We start from the raw sequence: 16,487 nt of genomic DNA, 5'->3' as shown, positions 1-16,487 counted from the left end.
CTCCCTGCCAGCGCTGCCACCAGCACGTCCCGGTGTCACGTCGCCAGTGTCTGTGACTCAGAGATAAGATGGAGGCACGTTTTTTTCTCAGTTTAAAAACACGTCCCTCGTCACCACAGGACATCGTCAGCCTCACGCACATGAGGCCAACGCTGAAGCATCGCTGCAAAGCAGGGCCTCAGCCCAACCCCCGGGAAGGCCTGCAGGGTGGGGCCAGCCAGGAACCGCGATAAATTCAGGAATTTTGGTGTAGCCTTTGCTCTTCCTCCTTTCCCTGGAAAGCTGCAGGCAGGCACCATCCTCCCGGAGCTGCGTGGGCAGCGTGGGCAGCAGCCATGCAGCCGCCGGGGCGGGTGCGGAGGCTGGCGGTGAGGCTGGAGGACGGCCCGGCCCATGGCGGCGGGGAGCTGCTGCACGGGCAGGTGCAGCTGGAGCTGCGCGGGGCGCTGCGCGTGCGGGCGCTGGAGGTGTGTGCCCGGGGCCTGGCCACCGTGCACTGGCTGGAGAGCCACAGCATCGGCCTCAACATCGTCTACCGGGACTACACAGCCTGCCAGACCTTCCTGTACCGCCGCCAGCAGCTCATCTCCGGTAAGGCCGTGGCACGGGGGGGTGGCTGTGCCAGGCTGTGGGGTTGGGATCTCCTTGGGTGGGTCTGTGTGCCAGGGGATGGGATTGGTACCCTCTTGGATGAGTATGTGTGCCAGGGCGTGGGGTTGGGACCCTATTGGATGGGTCTGGGTGCCAAGGCATGGGACTGGAACTGCCTTGGGTGGGTCTGTGTGCCAGGGCACGGGATTGGAACCCTCTTGGATGGGTCTGTGTGCCAGGCTGTGGGGTTGGAACCCCCTTAAGTGAGTCTGTGTGCCAGGACATGGGTTTGGGACCCTCTTGGATGGGTCTGTGTGCAAGGGCATGGGACTGGAACTGCCTTGGGTGGGTCTGTGTGCCAGGGTGTTGAGTTGGGACCCTTCAGGCTGCAGGTGTCCCTTCAGAGGAACCTCTGCCCTGTGGGTGTTGCTGACCCACTCAGGGCTGTTTGCCCTTCTTCTCACCTTGGCCAAGGGTTCCTCTCTCTGCTGCTGGTTTCCAGGAGGCTGCTGGCAAAGCCAGGGCTGGTGAGCATCAGGGATTTGTGGCTTTTGTTGTGTTTGCACAGGGAAGAGCAAACACGAGTGTCTGTTCACAAGTGTGGAAAGAGCACTTAGTGCTTCAGCCAGTGTTTGTTTTTGGGTCCCTGATGCTGGGACTGCGTGCCCAGCTGGCATGTTGCTTAGATCTGCTGCAAGAGGACAAGCCACTTGCATGCCACAAGCCATTCTTTGTGTGCTTGGGATGAAATGATCCAGAGCTGAGGGATATGGGATGTCTCAACTGTCCATCCACTCGTTAACTCTGGCTTTTCTTAGGAACATGCATGTCTTTTATCCTCCCCTCCAATAACAGTGTCACAGCCATTCCTCTGTTGCTTTTCCTCCTCCTTTCCCTGTTTCTCATGGCCTTGTTACTACCTGTGGCTGGTTGCCCTGCCCTGGAGATGGCTGTAGGAATTAGGCTGAGGGCATTTCATTGTGTCAGTGGCCCAGAGAGTGGTGCCAGCCCAATCTGGCAAATGTAGATGTTACAGGAATAAACTGGAGGGATGGAAAGAGAATCTGAGTTGGCTTCCTGGAGGTGTTCCTATCTCTGGACTGTACTGGGAAGGTAATTTTCTCTATTTCTGGACAACTGTGCCCTGCCATCTGCTCCAAACACCTGCACTGCTCTGTTGTTTTTGTCTTTTGGCAGCAGCTCTTCCATGCTGTGCCTAAGGATGTCCCCTTGGCAGCTGCACCTCTACAAAGTGTCCAAATGACAATTAAGGCCTTGCCCTGAAGTGGAGGTCCTGAGCACTTGGTCATGCAGTACTTGGTCCATGTCCTGTTAGCTCTGAGGTGACAGGGTGAGTTTTATCCCCCACTATCCCTGCAGGGAACGTCTGTAGGGAAGCCACAAGCTGCTGCCAGCACCTTTAGATTCTGCTGCTGGGACTGTGTGCTCCAGGAGCCCCTGGAGCCATCTGGGGAAAGGCACTTGGCCAAGGGCTGCAGGAATTGCAGGAGCTGCTCGGCCTCACAGGCACCCTGCACACCTGCAGCTCAGAGCTGATGGTTCCTGCCCTCCCTGACTGCACAGGGAGTGCTGAGCAGAGAGCAGAGCCTGACTGCACAGGGGCTGCCTGGGGGGCAGAGAGCCTCACCAGAACTTGGGTTTTATTGTCTCTGTCCGTACACAGATTCCTTTTCTGCCTTGTGAGAGGGACACATGTGATCACCGGGGCGTTTTACGGGAATGAACAGCAGAGAGGGGCTGTCCTGCAGCCAAAATAACTTCCTTTGGATCCTGCTGTCCCCTGTTCTGTCCCCACCAGCAGCGTGAGGGCCTTCCTGATGTCAGCTGGTGAGAAACGTGCCACCATCCGACAGTCAGTCCCTGTGACTGCTCCTTTCTTGCTGCTTCTCCACGAGATCAGCTGTGTCTGCGTGGTGTTTAAAAAATGCAGGTTTTGTCATGGTAACAAGGCAGTGCAGAGGAGGGAAGCCGGGCACAGATAAGCGCCCTCCCTTCTGCTCTCCCCTCAGCTGAGTTTATCTGCAGTTTCCTGGCAGGGTGGTGAGTGCTGGCACTGGGGTGCTGCGCTGAGAGACAAGAAAAAAGTGTGCAAGAAGGATGTTCAGGCAGGGCCTTTAAACGTGTGTTGTGTAATCATCTGAGAGAGGGAGCAGGGAGAGAGGAAAAGACAGGGTGTTCATGAGCAAAGGCAGCAAAAGGAGAGGCCTGGACTCTTCTGCATGAGATGATGGGAGGATAGGAAACATAAATAATTGTTGTGCAGTGATCTTTTCTCTCCGAGGATCCTGCAGCACTTCCCAAAGGTGTAGTTCCTGCCCTGGTGAGAGGCAAACATCCAGAAGCCATTTTATTTTCATGGAGACATCCAGGAGAGTTATGGCATCGGGGCTCTCCTTCCTTTGTGGGGTGACCCCACCTTGTCCATACACAGCAGTCCCGAATCTGGCAGGGATGGGGCTGGTTCCTCAGCCTGGAGCACGTGCTTGTGCCAGGCTCTGCGTTGTCCCATCTCACCCCCATCCTGGGCTGCTGCCTTACCCATTTACCTGCTGCATTCCCTTCTCTCCGGAGCCTCGTGTGACTCCGGGCTCGGTGGGGAGAAGCCACCAGGTCGCAGCAGCAGGTCAGGAAAGGTGCAGCCCCCCATGAGCCGGGCAGGGTGTCAGCTCCTGCTGGGAGCAGCTCCTGCCTGGCCAGACTCTAGATGGGGCTGAAGAGTTGGAGATGGTGCCCTGAGTGCTGTGCCCGGCCTGGCTGGGCTTGCCTTGGGCACCTGAAAGGAAAACCCTTGGCTGTGCTCCCCACCTGGGGATCGCAGGAGAGAGGAGAGACCCTCTCCGAGTGTGGGGGTCCCAGAGGGGTCAGGGAGGGGCTGTCCTCCCTCCCCACGTGGCACAGCGAGGGACAGCCGAGGGCATCGCCTGCGCTGCCACGGGAGGGAGGTTTGCTGTGGTTTAGTTTGGTTGGGTTTGGTTTGGTTTGGTTTGGTTTGCAGGGATCCGCATCCCGTGGGCGAGGGCTGAGTCACGGCCCAGGGGTGTGTGCCGGGAGGAGGAGGAGGAGGAGCAGGATGCCAAGCAAAGAGAGGGGCCCAGCCAAGGCTCCAGCCCCTCTCAAGAGCCTCCCCACCTCTAATGTCACTGCAGGGACACCAGGCACCTTCCCAGAGCTGGTGTCACCAGTTAACTCGTGCTGTGACGTGCCTTCCTTCCTCCTTTCCCTCTCCCTCGGAGCTTTTGCTATGATTCATGTTTGCCCGTGGCAGCAAATGGCCGTGCACATAAAACAAACCACAGCCCCCTTCCCCCGGGGAGGGAGACAGACAATTCCAGTCCGGCCTTGGAAACAGCTAAAGCAGTGCCAGGCTTCAGCCCAGCTCATTTTTTAAGTGGCTGTGATCAGCCGAGTTCAGCACAGCAGGTCCTGCCCAGCATGGCTGGGAGCAACTCAAAAATCCCCAAAACTCAGGCAGCCAAATGCTGAGTAACGTTTTTAATGCCTGTTCTGTCTTATCCCCGCCCTGCCGGGGGTGCAGGGCTCTGGTGCTCGGCAAACATGACAGCCATCACCAAAGTGGAAGTTTCTAAGGCTTATTAACCCTTTTGGAGGGCACAGATTCCTCTCTTCTCCCTTTTACAACATCTCAGGGCGCTGCTGCTGATGGTGATGTGCCCCCTGGGAATCACCAGTTCCCAGTTTCCACACTTTCACCCCGGCTGAGCAACCGGCATGGAGCGAGTCCCTGAGCTGCTCCTGCCCATGCAGGTGGAATTTATCACTCAGTTTGGGACACCAGTCCCAGCAGGATCTGGTGGAAAACTGGCGCTCGCCTGGTTAACAAGCTCAGGGAAGAGGATTGCTCACCCTGTCGTTGCACAAGCTGAACGCCAGCCAGTTCTTGATTTCTTAGAACTGAGTGAAGTGATGTCCCAGGCATCCCCGCGTGTCAGGAGCCCAGATCCAGCTGTGGCCGGTTCCGAGCCCTGGGAACGGCTCTTGGGGAGGGAAGGATGTGGGTCAGTGTGGGGTGTGGCCCTCGGCTCTGGCCTGGGGGCACTGGAAGGAGTGAGGAATCCCCCCTGGCCACAGCTCCTGGCTGTGACCCTGGGAATGGGGATTCTGGACAAAGATGGGCTGGGATGTCAGTATTGGAGTTGCAGGGGGAGTTTGAGGGGCAAGGATGGGGATTTTGGGGGGCAAGGATAGAAGCTGGTGAGGGAGCTTGAGGGGCAAGGATGGGAGCTGCAAAAGAGATTTGGGGGACAAGGATGGTGGTGGAGGGGAAATTTGGGGGGCAAGGATGGAAATTAGAGGAGGGCTTGGAGGTCAAGGATGGGGATTTTGAGAGGCAAGGATAGGGATTTTGAGGGGCAAGGTTAGGAGCTGGAAGGGAGTTTGAGACGCAAGGATGGGAGCTGGAAGGGGATTTTGAGGGTCAAGAACAGGAGCTGGGAGGTACTTTTGGGGGGCAAGGATGGCGTTGGAGTTGGAGGGGAAAATTTTGGGGGTCAAGGATTAAGCTGGAAAGGAAATTTGTGGGGCAAGTACAGAAGCTAGAGAAGGGCTGGGGGCCAAGGATGGGAGCTGCAGGGAGTCCTGGAGGGCACTGAACGCCCGGCAGCAATAGGGAGTGTCCCTCCGAGCCTGGCAGTGCTCGGCCCCTGCCCAGCCCACGCTCCCGCGGCGATGGCTCGGTGCGGCACCGGGATAAATCGGAGAGCCCGGCTGGGACCGGACACGGCACCGCACGGTCCAACCCCCCCGGGCAGCTCTCGCCAGCCGAGGGGCCGATCCGCACATGCTCCCTGCCTTGTTTTGCAGAGCCCGGCGGGGCCGGCCCGGCCCGGCCCGTCCCGCCCCGCGGGGGCCGCCCCCGGCCGCGCCGGCCGCTTAAAGCCGGGCTCAGCCGAGCCGAGCCGGGTTGAGCCGCATCGCGCCGGTCGGGGCTGAGCAGCGCCATGATTTTCGATCGCCTCAAACGCTTCTCCATCGTGCTGGAGGGCGCGGAGCGGGACGGCCCGGCCGCCTTCAGCCCCGGGCAGGCGGTGTCGGGCCGCGTGGTGCTGGAGCTGGCGGCGGCCGCGCGGCTCGGGGCGCTGCGGCTGCGGGCCATGGGCGCTGCCCGCGTCCACTGGACCGAGTCCCGCAGCGCCGGCTCCAGCACCGCCTACACGCAGAGCTACAGCGACCAGGTGGAGTTTCTGAGCCACCGCGACACGCTGATGGCACCGCCAGGTACGGCATCCCCTGCCCCGGGGTAACGCCGGGGTGCGGCGCCCCCCGGTCGGGTGGGAGCACCGGACACCCCAGGGGCTGAAACAACGGCGGCGTGGGGCAGCCCGGACTGTTGGGTGCTCCAGACACCCCAGCCGGCTGAAATCGGGGTGCCTGGGGCCACCGGCGATGCTGGGTGCACGGCACCCCAAAACTGCAGGAGTCTGGGTGCCGGGGACAGCTCGGCTGCTGGGTGCGTGACACGCCAACAAGCTGAAATCTGGGTGCCTTAGGGACTGAGCGCTCTGGAAATGGGCTGTGGCGGTCCCTGCAGGCGCTTCACGTTCTGGGTGCACCCTGAAATCTTGGGGTGCACATTTGGATGCTGCTGCTGTGCAGGGCACCTCGGCTGGGGACAATATTCCTCCTTTTCTCTGAGCTATTCATGGCAGGGAAGCAGCGTTGGAAAAGTGTGGAGGTTCAGGAGCTTGTTTTGAGCAGCAGGGATTGGCCTAAATGAACCCTTCAGCCCTGGGCTGCAAACTCTTGAGGAGCATGGGGGCTTGGCTGGCCACTCTCCCTCCAGCTGGGCATCTTGGGCTCTCACTCCAAAGCTGTGGGGCAAGGTGGCTGCAGGCTGAAGCAGAGCCCACCCGGGGAAGTTGCCCAGCTCTCCGAGGAGGTGCCCCTGGGCTGTGCCTGTCTGCAGACGCATGGAATGCAGACAGTGCCCAGCTCTTGTGTCACAGCTGCTGCAGCTCAGCCCTGGCAGAAGCTCTGCTGTGCCCGCGTGCTGCTCCTTGCTGGGTGCTGCACACCTCTGTGACCTGCCTGGGGAGGAAGTTCTGTAGGAGGGAGCTAATCCTCCTCGATCTGTTTTGCCCACAGACAATGGTGAGGCCACTGTCCTACAGGCAGGAAAGCACGAGTTCCCCTTCACCTTCCAGCTCCCTGAGTAAGTTGGCATTTTTGGGGGGAGAGGACATCTTGAAAATGAGGTTTTTTTGAGAAAACCCTTCTAAAATTGTTTGTTGCTTGTGCCCAGGACCCTGGTCACCTCTTTTGAGGGGAAGCACGGCAGCGTGCGCTACTGGGTGAAGGCCAAGCTGCACAGACCCTGGTCAACAGTGAAGAAAGCAAAGAAGGAGTTCACTGTGATTGAACCCATCGACATAAACACCCCTGCACTGCTGGTGAGCTCCCCTTGCTCCACCCCGGGGCTCTGACATCCAAAACTTACCCAGGAAGCCCACGGGAAGGTGTCTGCCTCCCCTTCAGCACTACAATGCAGGCCTGGTTTCCAGAGGGAATATTACCCCCCTGTAACTTGTGCCCTCCAGCATTACCTAGGCTGGGCAGAGGTCAGCTGTGCCTCTTTGGTGTTGGAAACTTTAATGCATTGCAACAGCTTCTTGCATCAGATACGTGAGAAGTTGCTGATGCTCCCTGGCAGGTTCTTGGTGCCAGGGAGGTGATTGCTGTGAGTTTCATCCTTAGTTACTAAATAGCCTAAATATTTCTCTTTCTCCAGGCTCCCCAGGCAGGTGCTAAGGAGAAACTTGCTCGTGCCTGGTACTGCAACCGTGGCCAAGTGTCTGTGACTGCCAAGATTGACCGAAAAGGCTACACCCCAGGTAAGACCAGGTGCTGGGACCCTTGACTCTCAGTGAGCCCAGAGGAGGGGGTTTGGGTCACTGTGAGCTGGCAGGAAATCAGAGAGCTTCAGTGTGTGTACCTGATGCAGGCAGCATCCTGGGATGCTCCTCCTGGATGAACCCATATCCCTGCCCTATCAGACAGCGTGGCCAACCCTCTGTGGGCCTGTGCAGCAATTCCTTGAGGCAGGACTGGGCTCTGCCTCCCCTCCTCCAACGTGTGCGTGTCTGTTTTGGCAGGTGAGGTCATCCCCATCTTTGCCGAGATCGACAACTGCACGAGCCGCGCCGTGGTGCCCAAGGCCGCCATCATCCAGACCCAGACCTTCATCGCCCGGGGCACCAAGAAGCAGAAGAAGTCAGTGGTGACCAGCATCACTGGGGACCCCATTCCAGCCGGGAAGAGGGAGGTGTGGCACGGCCGGGCGCTGAAGATCCCGCCCGTGGGGCCGTCCATCCTCCAGTGCCGCATCATCCAGGTGGAATACTCCCTGAAGGTGAGGGGAGATGCAGGAATCCCCTCCTGCCCAGCTCAGGGGAGATATCTGCCCCTCCAGACTGGGAAAACACCACCAAGCTGAGCTTCCCTGCTGCTCCCTGTCTCGGCAGGTTTGTGTGGATATTCCTGGGACGTCCAAGCTGCTCCTTGAACTGCCTCTTGTCATCGGGACCATCCCGCTGCATCCCTTCGGGAGCCGCACCTCCAGTGTCAGCAGCCAGTACAGCGTCAACCTGGACTGGCTCAGCACCATCCCGGAGCAACTGGAGGGTGAGCATCTCCTTCTCCCTGGGATAAACCCTCTGATCAGGAGAGTGAGACACAAAGTTCTCTACTGGGCCAGTTTTGCTTTTTTTTAACATAATTTTTTTGGTTGTGGTGCTGAATCTCCTGGGTTCCTTCATCGGGGAACTGAGAGGCTTTGGGAAATAGTGGGTTTGAAGCCCTTTTTCCTGTGTGTCCCCCATTTATGGAGAGTGTTCCTGATGGTTCTGCTTTCTCTCCAGCCCCCCCTGAGTACTCAGCAGTCGTGTCCAGCCCAGAGGCCGAGCAGAGCCTGGCTCCTCCGTGCCGCAGCGAGCTCGGGGACATCCTGGAGGGTCCCTTCTTCGCCTACATCCAGGAATTCCGCTTCCGACCACCTCCACTCTACTCCGAGGTGATTCATCCCTCTGGGCTGGGGGGCTGCTGGAGGCTGGCATGTGCCACTGCTGAGGTTTTTGACTCTGGCCTTGGCTCTGCAGGTAGATCCAAACCCCGCGTCAGACAGCATCCGCCCGCGCTGCATGACCTGCTGAGAGAGGCTGCGTGTGGCAGCGTGACGATCCCTGGGGATGGCAGCTTGCACCCTCACAGCACTGGGGTCTGGAAACGGGCACGTGACACCCCGACCCTGCTCACAGCTCTCGGCCACTCCTGTCGTGACTGTCCCCGGGCCCAGAGCCAGCGCGGTGCCGTGGCCCCGGCACGGGTAGGAGAACACGAGGGGCTGGCGGTGCGGAGCCAGGCAGGACACGCAGGGTTCAGAACTGCCCTGGGATTTTGGGGTTAGAACAGGGAATTCGAGCCCAGATTGCTCTCCCCTTGCCTGCAGTGCAGAGCTCTGACAACTTCTGTCAGCTCCTGGTGTGGAAAACAGGAGCTTGGAGGCTTTCTCAGGATTACTGGAGAATGTTTGTTTGGATGGTGCTCAGGGTTGGGCCCCGGGGCGATGCAGGCGCAGCCCTTTGCCTGCGGCTCACCAGGACTGCAGCTCCCCAAGGCAGTGGAAGGTCCTTTTCTGGCTGGGTGAAGTAGAGGGCTCAGCCACTGCTGATACTCCTTGCCACAAGCCTGTGGGTACCTGCGGGGGGAATGGTTTGAGCCACTTAACCAAACTCTAAAGGCCTCCAAGGGCTGGTACAAGGACTTGGGGGATGAATTTATGATCTGTGGCAGTGTTTTGGTGCCATTTACTAAGAACTGGAAAGCTGGTTTGAGAGTGTCAGCACCTACCCTGCACAGTGTGCTGGTGCCTCCCCTGAGATGGGGCTGAAACCAACCCTCAAACTGTGGTACCAGCACAGGGGGCTGGAGCTGTGGCTGGTGGCCAAAGAAGAGAGAGGGAAGCCCAGTGTAAGGCTGGTGACAGCCACAGGTGCTGATGGGAGATGTGGAGTTGGGATGAATCCTTCAGGGCTGGGAGTCCTTGAGGCTGTGCCCATAGAGGGGTCAGGGCCCTGGTGGGGTGAGGACACAGCAGCAACCCAGCTCACTGGGTGGGAACCAGCGTGGGAAGGGTGAGCTGATTGTTGTGGTCAGGAGCCAGGGGCTGACCCTGCTCACTGCAGGACCCTGCTCACTGCAGGAGGACCTGAGCAGAGTTTGGGGGCTGAGGACCTTTGCATTCCCTCACTGAGACAATCCCTGGCCATGCACAACCAATGCCAGTGTGCCTTGGGCTCCGTGCTGGGGTTGCTCAGATGAGTCTTTTCTATCTGTGAACACTTTTGTAATGACCACTCTTTGTCTCTACTCTTTTTGTACTACTTTTTGGTGGGGAGTTTTTTTGTCTGAAATAAATTCTTTAAACCAATCTGTTGCCTGGATAGTGTTCTGTTCCTCTTTCTGCTTCCCGTTGTCTGGAGCCATGCTGGCTGTTGGGTTTTGGGAGTGCTCCCTGCCCTCTCTTCACTGCCCTGCAGGCACCCAGCTGTGCCCAGTCCTGCACTGGGATTAACTGGGTCACTCAGCCAGCACAGCTCCCCACAGGTTTGGTCCTTTGAGCCCCCAGCTCCTCCACATCTGGGCAGTTTTGGCACTTTTCCCCTTACCTGGGATGCAGAGCTGCGAGCAAACCTGTTGTATTTTTCCACACTTGCTTCCTGTTTATGTCCAGGCTCTGGGAGGACAGACACATTCTCCTCCGTCCTGGAAGCCTGGCAGGGACCCAGCAGGTCCAGCTGGGAGCTGGGACACTCCTGCATTGGCTCAGCCAGTCCCAAGGAAGGTTGGGATCAGCCCCATGCTGTGCTGGCTGGGAGCTGCTGTGTGGGAAGAGCAGGCTCCTTCACCTGCTTCCCTGGGCTGGAATTTGGTTTTCCACAGCATTTCTGTGCTCCACATCTCCACTGAGCATGGCAAATCTTGGTGCATGCAAGGCAGGGTTTGAATCAGGGCTTTAGGTTTTTTCTTCCATGGATTGTGCTGCTTAAAAGTACTGCCACTGGAATGTGATTTCCCCCCCACTTTTTTTTTTTTTTTTTTTTTTTTTTTTTTTTTTTTTTTGGTGCTTTTCCCCCCCACCGCCGTCCTAGAGTTTTTTTTTTTTTTTTTTTTTTTGTTTGCTGAGCTGCTCAGCCCCACAGCTGCATCAGAGCACGTGCTCCTGCCCTGGGCCAGAGGAGAGAACTTGTCCCTGTGTTTGCCTGTGAGAACCTGGTGCTCCTGCAACCTTTATTCAAATCTGCTTTTTATTTGGCATCCCTGGTGCTCTGATTAATTTTTCCCGGGGGAGGATTAACCGGCCTCGCAGGGAATTTGTTTGCATCCCCGTTTGGGGGGATCGTGTCTGGATCTGCCGCTGGCAGCAGCAGCAGCGCTGCCCCATGTGCTGCAGCCTCTTGTGGCTTTTTTGGTGACATCAAAGGGGACACGAAGCACAGCGCTGCACCCCCCAGGTGAAGATGGCCCCGAAGGCAGCCCTGTGACCAGGCTGATCCCAGCCTGCCACAAGGGAGCCATTCTGTGCCATCAGCGGGGCTGGCCGGGGGCTGCTGGTCAGCCCCGGATCATCTGCCCCGGCTGCACAAGGGGCTGTTTATTCCCCGGGCCCGAGGGGGAGGGGAGCGCCCAGCCCCCCGGCTCTGTCCTGCTGTGTCTTTCTGTGAAACTGCGTCACACGGTGACGGGGACAGGCCACCACGCCAGCCGGGGAACCCAACGCCGGTGGGCAGCGCTCCCGGTGCCCGTGTGGCAGCGATCTGTCCGGCCGGTCAGGGTTGGGCCCCGGGGCGATGCAGGCGCAGCCCTTTGCCTGCGGCTCACCAGGACTGCAGCTCCCCAAGGCAGTGAAAGGTCCTTTTCTGGCTGGGTGAAGTAGAGGGCTCAGCCACTGCTGATACTCCTTGCCACAAGCCTGTGGGTACCTGCGGGGGGAATGGTTTGAGCCACTTAACCAAACTCTAAAGGCCTCCAAGGGCTGGTACAAGGACTTGGGGGATGAATTTATGATCTGTGGCAGTATTTTGGTGCCATTTACTAAGAACTGGAAAGCTGGTTTGAGAGTGTCAGCACCTACCCTGCACAGTGTGCTGGTGCCTCCCCGAGATGGGGCTGAAACCAACCCTCAAACTGTGGTACCAGCACAGGGGGCTGGAGCTGTGGCTGGTGGCCAAAGAAGAGAGAGGGAAGCCCAGTGTAAGGCTGGTGACAGCCACAGGTGCTGATGGGAGATGTGGAGTTGGGATGAATCCTTCAGGGCTGGGAGTCCTTGAGGCTGTGCCCATAGAGGGGTCAGGGCCCTGGTGGGGTGAGGACACAGCAGCAACCCAGCTCACTGGGTGGGAACCAGCGTGGGAAGGGTGAGCTGATTGTTGTGGTCAGGAGCCAGGGGCTGACCCTGCTCACTGCAGGACCCTGCTCACTGCAGGAGGACCTGAGCAGAGTTTGGGGGCTGAGGACCTTTGCATTCCCTCACTGAGACAATCCCTGGCCATGCACAACCAATGCCAGTGTGCCTTGGGCTCCGTGCTGGGGTTGCTCAGATGAGTCTTTTCTATCTGTGAACACTTTTGTAATGACCACTCTTTGTCTCTACTCTTTTTGTACTACTTTTTGGTGGGGAGTTTTTTTGTCTGAAATAAATTCTTTAAACCAATCTGTTGCCTGGATAGTGTTCTGTTCCTCTTTCTGCTTCCCGTTGTCTGGAGCCATGCTGGCTGTTGGGTTTTGGGAGTGCTCCCTGCCCTCTCTTCACTGCCCTGCAGGCACCCAGCTGTGCCCAGTCCTGCACTGGGATTAACTGGGTCACTCAGCCAGCACAGCTCCCCACAGGTTTGGTCCTTTGAGCCCCCAGCTCCTCCACATCTGGGCAGTTTTGGCACTTTTCCCCTTACCTGGGATGCAGAGCTGCGAGCAAACCTGTTGTATTTTTCCACACTTGCTTCCTGTTTATGTCCAGGCTCTGGGAGGACAGACACATTCTCCTCCGTCCTGGAAGCCTGGCAGGGACCCAGCAGGTCCAGCTGGGAGCTGGGACACTCCTGCATTGGCTCAGCCAGTCCCAAGGAAGGTTGGGATCAGCCCCATGCTGTGCTGGCTGGGAGCTGCTGTGTGGGAAGAGCAGGCTCCTTCACCTGCTTCCCTGGGCTGGAATTTGGTTTTCCACAGCATTTCTGTGCTCCACATCTCCACTGAGCATGGCAAATCTTGGTGCATGCAAGGCAGGGTTTGAATCAGGGCTTTAGGTTTTTTCTTCCATGGATTGTGCTGCTTAAAAGTACTGCCACTGGAATGTGATTTCCCCCCCGTGTATTCCCCCCCCCTTTTTTTTTTTTTTTTTTTTTTTTTTTTTTTGTTTGCTGAGCTGCTCAGCCCCACAGCTGCATCAGAGCACGTGCTCCTGCCCTGGGCCAGAGGAGAGAACTTGTCCCTGTGTTTGCCTGTGAGAACCTGGTGCTCCTGCAACCTTTATTCAAATCTGCTTTTTATTTGGCATCCCTGGTGCTCTGATTAATTTTTCCCGGGGGAGGATTAACCGGCCTCGCAGGGAATTTGTTTGCATCCCCGTTTGGGGGGATCGTGTCTGGATCTGCCGCTGGCAGCAGCAGCAGCGCTGCCCCATGTGCTGCAGCCTCTTGTGGCTTTTTTGGTGACATCAAAGGGGACACGAAGCACAGCGCTGCACCCCCCAGGTGAAGATGGCCCCGAAGGCAGCCCTGTGACCAGGCTGATCCCAGCCTGCCACAAGGGAGCCATTCTGTGCCATCAGCGGGGCTGGCCGGGGGCTGCTGGTCAGCCCCGGATCATCTGCCCCGGCTGCACAAGGGGCTGTTTATTCCCCGGGCCCGAGGGGGAGGGGAGCGCCCAGCCCCCCGGCTCTGTCCTGCTGTGTCTTTCTGTGAAACTGCGTCACACGGTGACGGGGACAGGCCACCACGCCAGCCGGGGAACCCAACGCCGGTGGGCAGCGCTCCCGGTGCCCGTGTGGCAGCGATCTGTCCGGCCGGGATTCTTGTCAGCGCCTCCAGCTTTCTCTCGTACAGTCGGGCAGTAGCGCAGCGAGGTTGGGGGGCCATGGCCAAGCCGGGGCTCCTGCCAGGAAAGGGCTGCACTCCTGAATCCTGAACCCTGGAGGGGCTAAAAATACCTCGTCTGGACATTTGGAGCCACGGCACGGTGCAGACCCTTCCAGGCAGTGCTTTCACAACCGCTGGCAGCGCTGCCGGTGCTCCCTCCAACCTTCTGTTGTTTATCTGCCCCGGCTCCAAAGTCCTGATTGAACAGCCCGGGCCGATCCAGGTTTATTGGCACGGGGGGCTGGGGCTCCCTGGGGGGCTGCTGAGCCGGAACGGCCCCGTGCCCTGCGCGGCAGCACCGGGACCCGACCCCGGCCAGGAGGCGCGTGATGCAATTACAGTGCCGGGATTATTTATAGCTCTTGGCCCCGTGCGCTGGAAAATGCTGCCCAGACCATCCGTCAGAACCTGCTCCTTGCAAGGGGCACGGAAACCCACCCCCAGCCCCTGCTCTGCTCCCCTAGCTGTCGTTTTGTGCTTTTCAGCCCCAAAATTGTGGGACCCCTCGGCCGCAGGGCTGTTGGGAACCCCCTCCCCAGTGTGGGAACCCCTTCCCCAGTGTGGGATCCCCTCCCCAGTGTGGGAACCTGCTCCCCAGTGCAGCTCACAGCTCTGCGGGGCTCTGGGACACCCCGCTCCTGCGGCCCCTTTCTTCAGCATTTTGGGGGGCTCCCCCTCCCCGCAGCCCTGCCTGTGCCCGGGGGATGCTCGGTGCCATCTCGGTGGCCCAGCCTGCGGCTGAGGCCGCTGCCCGGTGGCCCGGGGGGTCGGTGGCGGGGCCAGCGCGGCCGTGCCGCGGGGACGGTGACACGCGGAGCCTGTGGCCGTCCCGGCGCTGGCAGGGACAGAATGTGCCGGGGCTGGCGCAGCCCTGCGAGGGCCGGGATTAGCTGCGCCGCTGCTGCCTCCGGCCCGGGCTCCCGTCCAGCTCCCCAAACAAGCACCGCCTTCCCCCATCGCAGCTGGGCTGAGCCCTGCGGGGTGCAGCTCACCCCAGAACCTGCCGAGGGGCACCCACCGGGGGCTGATCTGTTCGCACGGGGATGATAAATCTAGATTTTGGTTGAAGTGGAATGTTCCGCTCTTTCCCTGCGCTGGGGTCGGGGTTCAAGCGCTGCCCAAATTCAGCATCAGGGATGCTGGGCTCGCAGCACTCGCACCCTGCGGAGCAGCAGGAGGCTCAGGAGCGCCGGGACCTGCCCAGCCCGGGTTACAGGGTCCCTGAGCATCGCGGGGACTCGCACAGACCCCAGCAGCACCAGGCCTTGCTTTGAGCTCGCTCCAGCCTCAGCAGGGCTGAGGACGGCACGGCTCGGCCCTGGCAGCATCTTTGGGGTCGGGGACTCTGAGGCTCCCCTCCATGCGGCAGAGCTGTGCCAGGGCTCCGGGAAGCAGCCGCGCACCCCGACATGCCGGGGCGGCATCGCGGCCGCCCTCCGCCCGCTGACTCAGCCGCTGTTTGCCGGAGCTGCTCCCGCCCACGGAAACCGCAGGCAAAGTCCCCGCATCCCTGAGCCGGGGCTTTTCCCGCCGGCTCGACAGGAATCGCAGCTTTTCCCCAGCCTGGTGCGGGCAGAGAGCCCCTCCGGCTGCGGGGGAAAACTGCGGAGAAACCGCAGGATTTTTTTTTTATTCCAAACCGGTTTTTTTTAATGGCAAAAACCGGAGTTTGGAGCGGCCGGCTGGCCGTGTTGCATGTGCCACATATCCCGTCCCCTGTGAGCACCGTGCCAGCAGCATGGTGACATCACCGGGACACTCCACAAACCCCGATGGTGGCCGGTGCTGCCGGTGTTGTCTTTGCAGCAAACCGCCACTTTTATTCACTATATCAAAACCAACCCCTTGTTTTTTTTTGGGTCTGACCCCTCATTTGGGGTCCCTCGCTGTTGGCACTGCCTGGCCCCTTGCACAGTCACTCCTCGCTCCCTCCTTTCCTCGGGCAATGGAAAATTTTTGTGACTTTTTGACTTTCCTCCAGTTGTTTGGGAGCGAGGAAGGGGCCGGTGCCGCGCACAAACATGTCTATGTATAAACACTGGGGACCGCGCCAGGGACGGAGCCGCCGGCACCGGACCCTCCCCACGGAGCCGGGTGTCCCCTCTCCTGCCGGGACCCAGTGTGGCGTTCATGCTCAGTGACCCAGAGCCGTCCTCGTGGGGACACAAATATTTTGGCTTTGTTTAAAAAAAAAAAAAAAAAACCACCAAAACAACAACACTTAAAGAAAAAAAAATCCCCCCTCCGGGGTCATCCAGCGGCGGCACGTGATGTGTTGGCACAAAAACAAGGAGCTTGGGGACAGCGCCCGCCCGGCTGGGGACGGGGCACGGCTCCCACGCCACGCGCGGGTGGCACGGCCGTGCCCTGTGCCAGGGATGTGGCACGATGGACTTTGCTCCCAGCGCCGCTCCACGCCCGGCTGGGGCTGCCGTCACTCCCGGCGCCGCTTCACAAACCGTGGGGAAGTCCCCGTGCAGCCCCAGGTGGGTTGCCATGCCCGAGGGGATGTGGCACGGTGACATCCCCTGCCTTGTTCAGGTGGATGTGGCACGGTGACATCCCCCTCTGTGCCCAGGTGGATGTGGCACGGTGACACCCCACGCCCTGATCCCCCAGATAAAACTTTGTTCGTGTGGCACCAGGGAGGGGTGAGGGGCACCACAGTCACTGCACTGGTGTCGGTGGGGACACAGCTGTCCCCAGCTGAGGCCAGGAGTGCAGGGCTGT

The 16,487-nt window shown here is 59.3% G+C and overlaps 1 protein-coding gene and 1 long non-coding RNA gene across 3 annotated transcripts; one reads left to right on the top strand and one right to left on the bottom strand.

Annotated features, from left to right (window-relative positions):
* Positions 1-136: 136 nt before the first annotated feature.
* ARRDC2 (arrestin domain containing 2) lies at positions 137-10,054 on the top strand. Of its 2 annotated transcripts, none has more exons than XM_041480547.1 (8): positions 137-591; positions 6,715-6,781; positions 6,872-7,019; positions 7,358-7,460; positions 7,722-7,978; positions 8,091-8,250; positions 8,487-8,638; positions 8,724-10,054. In XM_041480547.1, the coding sequence occupies exons 1-8, from the start codon at positions 336-338 to the stop codon at positions 8,775-8,777; spliced, it is 1,197 nt and encodes a 398-aa protein (XP_041336481.1). In that variant the 5' UTR covers positions 137-335; the 3' UTR covers positions 8,778-10,054. The 2 variants fall into 2 exon arrangements, with proteins under 2 accessions (XP_041336481.1, XP_041336470.1); XM_041480536.1 differs by lacking the exon at positions 137-591 and adding an exon at positions 5,140-5,847.
* Positions 10,055-13,116: 3,062 nt separating this feature from the next.
* LOC121360590 lies at positions 13,117-15,227 on the bottom strand. Its single transcript, XR_005956229.1, has 2 exons — positions 14,366-15,227; positions 13,117-13,818 (listed from the first exon to the last, which is right to left on the bottom strand). It is a non-coding gene; the product is annotated as an uncharacterized LOC121360590 (long non-coding RNA).
* Between the last annotated feature and the right edge of the window lie 1,260 nt (positions 15,228-16,487).

This window comes from Pyrgilauda ruficollis, unplaced genomic scaffold (assembly GCF_017590135.1).
Source record: "Pyrgilauda ruficollis isolate IOZ18807 unplaced genomic scaffold, ASM1759013v1 scaffold115, whole genome shotgun sequence".
NCBI classification, from domain to species: domain Eukaryota; kingdom Metazoa; phylum Chordata; class Aves; order Passeriformes; family Passeridae; genus Pyrgilauda; species Pyrgilauda ruficollis.
Note: the sequence above shows the minus strand (reverse complement) of the source record. Positions and strands in the feature narration are given on the sequence as shown.

Bases quoted from the DNA above. Each gene is read 5' to 3' on its own strand.
- ARRDC2 (XM_041480536.1), top strand. From the start codon at position 5,571: ATGATTTTCGATCGCCTCAAACGCTTCTCCATCGTGCTGGAGGGCGCG. The intron at 7,020-7,357 runs GTGAGCTCCCCT...CTCTTTCTCCAG, and splicing joins TAAACACCCCTGCACTGCTG to GCTCCCCAGGCAGGTGCTAA. The intron at 8,251-8,486 runs GTGAGCATCTCC...CTTTCTCTCCAG, and splicing joins CATCCCGGAGCAACTGGAGG to CCCCCCCTGAGTACTCAGCA.